Genomic DNA, 5,588 nt, shown 5'->3' with positions numbered 1-5,588 from the left:
CTCTCCTGAATCTCCCAGCGCGGACCGCACTGATTTGGTGCGTGGCCGCGCTGGTTGTCCTAGACTTTACTGGCCCTCTAAACCTAGCCACGCAGACCGCGCAAGAATGCACCGCGGCTGCGGCCGCGCGGCTTCCAGCGCGGACCGCGCGGAAATGACCGCGGCCGCGCTGGGGGCCTGCAACACCTGAACCTGCAATCAACTGATATTTCTAGCCTAAGACCTCCCGGGGACCTACTCAAAACTCACCCGAGCCCTCGGGGCTCCAAACCGAACATACACATACGCTCAAAAACATCCTACGGACTCATCCGTGCGATCAAATCGCCCAAACAACATCATAATCATCAAATTAGGCCTCAAGACCCAGGATTTCCTTCCAATTTACATAAGACATCAAGTTTACTGCTTCCAGCTCAAAACATGTCAAATGACGTCCAAATCATACCAAACTTCACAGCAATTGCTTAACTCATATTTAAGACTCGTGCCGGGCGTCGGAACCAAAATACGAGCCCACAGCACCGTCTGCTAAACAAATAATACTTTCTAATTCTTTAATTATTATCAGAAAACAATTTCACACAAAACTTCATTCCTCGGACTCGAGGCCTCGGAATTTGATCCCGGGTACACCCCCAAGTCTCATATTTTCTTACGGACCCTCCGGGACTGTCGAATCACGAGTCCGAGTCCATTTGCCCAAAACATTGACCGAAGTCAAACTTAATCAATTAAAACATCAGAATTTATTATTTTTCTCACAAATTCATATTTAAACTTTTCCGGCTACGCGCCCGGACTGCGCACACAACCCGAGGCAACCCCAAATGAGGTTTCCAGGGCCTCAGAAGTACAGAGGGAGTAGGAATACAGGTGATGACCCCTTCGGGTCGTCACAAACCTACTTGAAAAGCTCTTACAAAGAAGAATTGACAAATCAATGGGAAAGATGAAACGAGAGGTTCTTTTATGGATAGGACGCACAGTGTCTGTAGAATTACAGCCGAGTATCATCTATGCATCAAATGCAAAGACAGTGTGGAACGAGTTCAAAGAGAGGTTTAATAAATCTAACCTTACTCGTTTTTACCTTCTATGGATACAAATTGGATTGCTAAAGCAAGGTACTTATTCTGTAACATCGTACTATACAAAAATGGACGACCTTTGGGATGAAATAGATCTGTTATTTCCAGCACCAGGTTGTGATTGTGAATAGACTAGACCTCTCATTGAACAGTTTAAGAATTTACGTTTAATGCAATTCTTAGTTGGACTTAATGAAAGCTATAGCCAAGTGAGAAACCAGATATTGCTGAAAACACCAGTAGTGACTGTAAACCAGGCTTATGCTTTGGTTATTCAAGAGGAAAGCCAACGTGAGTTAGGTGTACTGGAAGTGAACAGGGACCCTTGACTATGATGGAAGGACAGAATCAAGGCTATAAGGCTAAGAAGATTGGGATTGTTTGTGAATACTGTGGATACAAAGGACACCTCAAGGAAAATTGTTACAAAATCATAGGGTATCCTCCTGATTTTAAAAGCAAAAAGAAACAACAGGGCCAAGAAAACAGAGTTTATGCTAACATGGTTTCAGAAGAGACTGCAGGTTCTTCTCAAGGACAACAAATTGGACAGTTTTTTACTGAAAGCCAGTACAACCAAATATTAGGTCTTTTGAACAAAACACCTGCAGGTGATGGTCAGGCACTTATGGCAGGTATAGCCACATTACTGTCCAATACATCTCTATGTGAGTGGATAATAGATACATAAGCATCTCATCATATTATATGTAATATGGAGATCTTATCTAATTTAGAGAATATTAATCAACAAGGCAACCATAAAGTGCAGGTTCCAACAAGTAGCAAATGTTCAGTAACACACAAAGGAAATGCATCTACCCTAGGAGGATGTGAATTGAAGGATGTCTTATATGTTCCTGATTTTAAGTTTAACATGTTGTCAGTCTCCATATTGACCAGGGAATTGAGGTGTTATGCCCTATTCTTCCCTGACTTTTGTGTGTTGCAGGGCCTTTTCAATGGGAAGGTGATGGGGATTGGTAGAGAGGATTGTGGACTTTACATACTAAAGTGGAGGGAGAAGCCTATAGCAGCAATAGTTACCAAAGGAAATGATGAAAGCAGTCTTTGGCATATGAGATTAGGACATCCATCAATAATGGCAATGAAGCATATTTCTGCCTTGAAGGATAAAGCAGTAGATAGTCTACAACACAACTGTGAAGTGTGTCCTTTAGCTAAGTAAAGCAGATTGAAGTTTCCTCTTAGCAGCAGTAAAACTGATTGTATTTTCCAGCTTATTCATCTTGATGTTTGGGGTCCTTACAAATTACCTACATATGATAGAAAATATTATTTCCTTACGATTGTGGATGATTTTAGTAGGTATACCTGGGTGTGCTTATTGCAATCAAAATCTGAAGTTGTAACAGTGCTGAAAGACTTTCTTATAATGGTAAAGACCCAATTTGATATGAATGTGAAAGTGTTAAGATCTGATAATGGGAAAGAGTTTTTTAATTCTTGCTGTAATGAGTTGTTAGAATCTTTAGGTATTGTGCATCAAAGCAGTTGTCCCTACACACCCCAACAGAATGGGGTGGTGGAAAGGAAACACATGCATATACTTGAAGTAGCTAGAGCATTAAGCTTTCAGAGTTCTATTCCTAGCAGGTTTTTGGGAGACTATATTAAAACTGCTGTATACTTGATCAATAAATGGCCTACATCTTTATTACATGGAAAGTCTCCTTATGAGATTTTGTATAACAAGCTACCTGCTATTGATCACTTGAAAGTGTTTGGGTGTTTATGTTTGCTAGCAATTTTCCAAAGGGAGACAAGTTTGCAAAGAGGGCAAGGAAATCAGTCCTCATAGGGTACTCAGAAGTTCAGAAAGGATATAGACTGTTTGACTTGGAAACTAACTCTATTTTGTAACCAGAGATGTTAGATTTAGAGAACATATCTTTCCTTTCAGAGAAAATACAACCACTATAGAAGACTGTTTTCCTACCCAAACAACTGTGCCAGTACAACCTAATTTTTCATCATCAGTTTCAACTACTGATCCACAAGAATCATACCCCACTATAGCCACAGATGTTCCTATTCCACCCACAGACAATAACCCAGTCGCAGGAGATGTCAATATACATGTTGCATAAATACTGGACTGATACTACAACTCCAAATACAGAAGCAGTTGAAGGTGAACATGAGGTGATCCTCACACAAGTAGGCTGGAACCTATTAATGATCAAGGTTCTAGGAAGACAACAAAAACATCAAAGCCTCCAGTTTAGCTAAAGAATTATCAGACCACCAAGAAGTTCACTGGTTGCTGTTTATACCCCTTATCTAATACTTTGACTTATGCTAATCTCTCAACAGGTTATCAAGCATATTTAGAGGATTTTTCAGTTGAAGTTGAACCCAGCACTTTCCAACAGGCTTCCAATGACAGCAGATGAGTTACAGCTATGAAAGAGGAGATCAAAGCACTTGAGGACAATAACACTTGGGAGATAGTGGACTTACCGGTTGGGAAGCAGGCCATTGGGTCAAAATGGGTATACAAACTCAAATACAAAGCTAATGGAGAGGTAGAGAGATACAAGACAAGGCTGGTTGCAAAAGGATATAATCAAAAGGAAGGGCTGGACTACCATGACACCTTTTCCCCTGTAGCCAAGATGGTCACACCATTATTAGTATAGCTGCTGCAAAAGGATGGATCATGTATCAAATGGATGTGAGCGATGCCTTTCTACAAGGAGATCTCTATGAGGAGGTTTATATGCAGTTACCTCAGGGATTTCACAAGCAGGGGGAGTTGAAGGTATACAGGCTTATAAAATCTCTCTATGGTCTCAAACAAGCATCCAGACAATGGAACATAAAACTCACTGATGCACTTACTCAGAATGGCTATAAACAGAGTGCATTTGATCACTCCTTATTCATAAAGCACCAAGGAGAAGAGGTGGTCATTATATTGATATATGTGGATGATTTACTAATTACTGGGAGTTTTTCCAGTCTAATTAATGATGCCAAGACAATTTTACATAGTAAGTTCAAAGTTAAGGACTTAGGCACATTACGATACTTCCTGGGAATTGAAGTCTCAAGATCAAAGAAGAGGGTCCTACTCAATCAAAGAAAATATGCTTTGGAATTAATCTCGGAGACGGGTTTGAGTGGTGCAAGGCCAATTGCAACTTCTATAGAGTTGAATCAAAAATTGACAACAGTGGAATATGTCACATGCAATGGGAAGACAGGAGATTCAGAGTTAGAAGATAAATCAACTTATCAAATATTGATAGGAAGGTTGCTATACTTACTTATCACTAGGCCTGACATAAGCTTTGCAGTACAAACTCTGAGTCAATTTATGCAAAAGCCCAAACAATCACACATGGAGGCAGCATTGAGAGTGGTGAGATACATCAATGGAGCAGCAGGAATGGGGTTATTGATGGAAGTAGGAGCCATTGATCAACTTAGTGCATACTTTGATTCAGACTGGGCACCATGCCTCAACACAAGGAGGTCTGTGATAGGTTATGTCGTGAAACTAGGCAATTCCTTGATTTCATGGAAATCAAAGAAACAACCTACAATGAGCAGGAGTTCAGCAGAAGCTGAATACAGAAGCATGGCAGCTGGAACTGCAGAAATCACATGGTTGACAGGAATGTTGGAAGACTTGGGGATCAAAGTTTCTAAACCTGTTTCTTTGTTCTGTGACAACAAGGCAGCCATTCAAATAGCTGGAAATCTAATATTTCATGGGAGAACAATGCATATTGAGATAGACTGTCACTTTGTAAGAGAGAAGATCAAAGCAGGGGTTATACATCCCTGCTATATTTCTTCTTCTTTGCAGTTAGCTGATCTCCTAACAAAGGGGTTGTGGCAGATGCACAACATTGTTTCTTAGTATCCAAGCTTGGTGTGTTAGATATATTCCACCCTCCAGCTTGAGGGGGAGTATTGAGAGTTAAAAGATACACTACAACATTATGCATATACAGCTACGAAGTACGTCGTAGCTAAAGATGAAATTTTCCGTGGCTAAACACTTTAGCCACAATAATTTTTTTCGTAGCATCCGTAGCTAGAAGTAGCGTAGTTGAAAGTTAGCTACAAACTTTAGTATTTTGTGGCTAAGGATTAGTACTTATTGCTACAAGAATTTTTGTGTTGTGGCTATATTATTAAAATATTTTGCAACGAAGAATATATATCTATAGCTAATGTTTTTATTCTTTTGCCACAATAAATTAATTTTGTAGCTATCTTCTATACTTTAGCCACGAAGGGATATATTGTGGCAAAAAATATTATTTATTTAGCAACAAAATTCAAATATGTAGCTGTACACACATATTAGATCTGTATTTTAGTATTTATATTTTAGCTATCAACCCATAATTTCATAGCTATAAATTGTCAAAATTTTCACGGTTAGATTTTTTTAAATTATGTCTTATTTGTGACTAGATTTTTATTATATTTTATTTTTATTAATTAATTTATTAGAGA

The 5,588-nt window shown here is 39.3% G+C and overlaps 1 protein-coding gene across 1 annotated transcript; it reads left to right on the top strand.

The window, feature by feature from the left end:
- LOC109234730 lies at window positions 944–1,420 on the top strand. Its single transcript, XM_019400793.1, has 2 exons — window positions 944–1,127; window positions 1,275–1,420. The coding sequence occupies exons 1-2, from the start codon at window positions 944–946 to the stop codon at window positions 1,418–1,420; spliced, it is 330 nt and encodes a 109-aa protein (XP_019256338.1).

Source organism: Nicotiana attenuata, chromosome 11 (genome assembly GCF_001879085.1).
Source record: "Nicotiana attenuata strain UT chromosome 11, NIATTr2, whole genome shotgun sequence".
NCBI classification, from domain to species: domain Eukaryota; kingdom Viridiplantae; phylum Streptophyta; class Magnoliopsida; order Solanales; family Solanaceae; genus Nicotiana; species Nicotiana attenuata.
The sequence above is the reverse complement of the archived record's forward strand: the minus strand, read 5'-3'. Positions and strand labels throughout refer to the sequence as shown.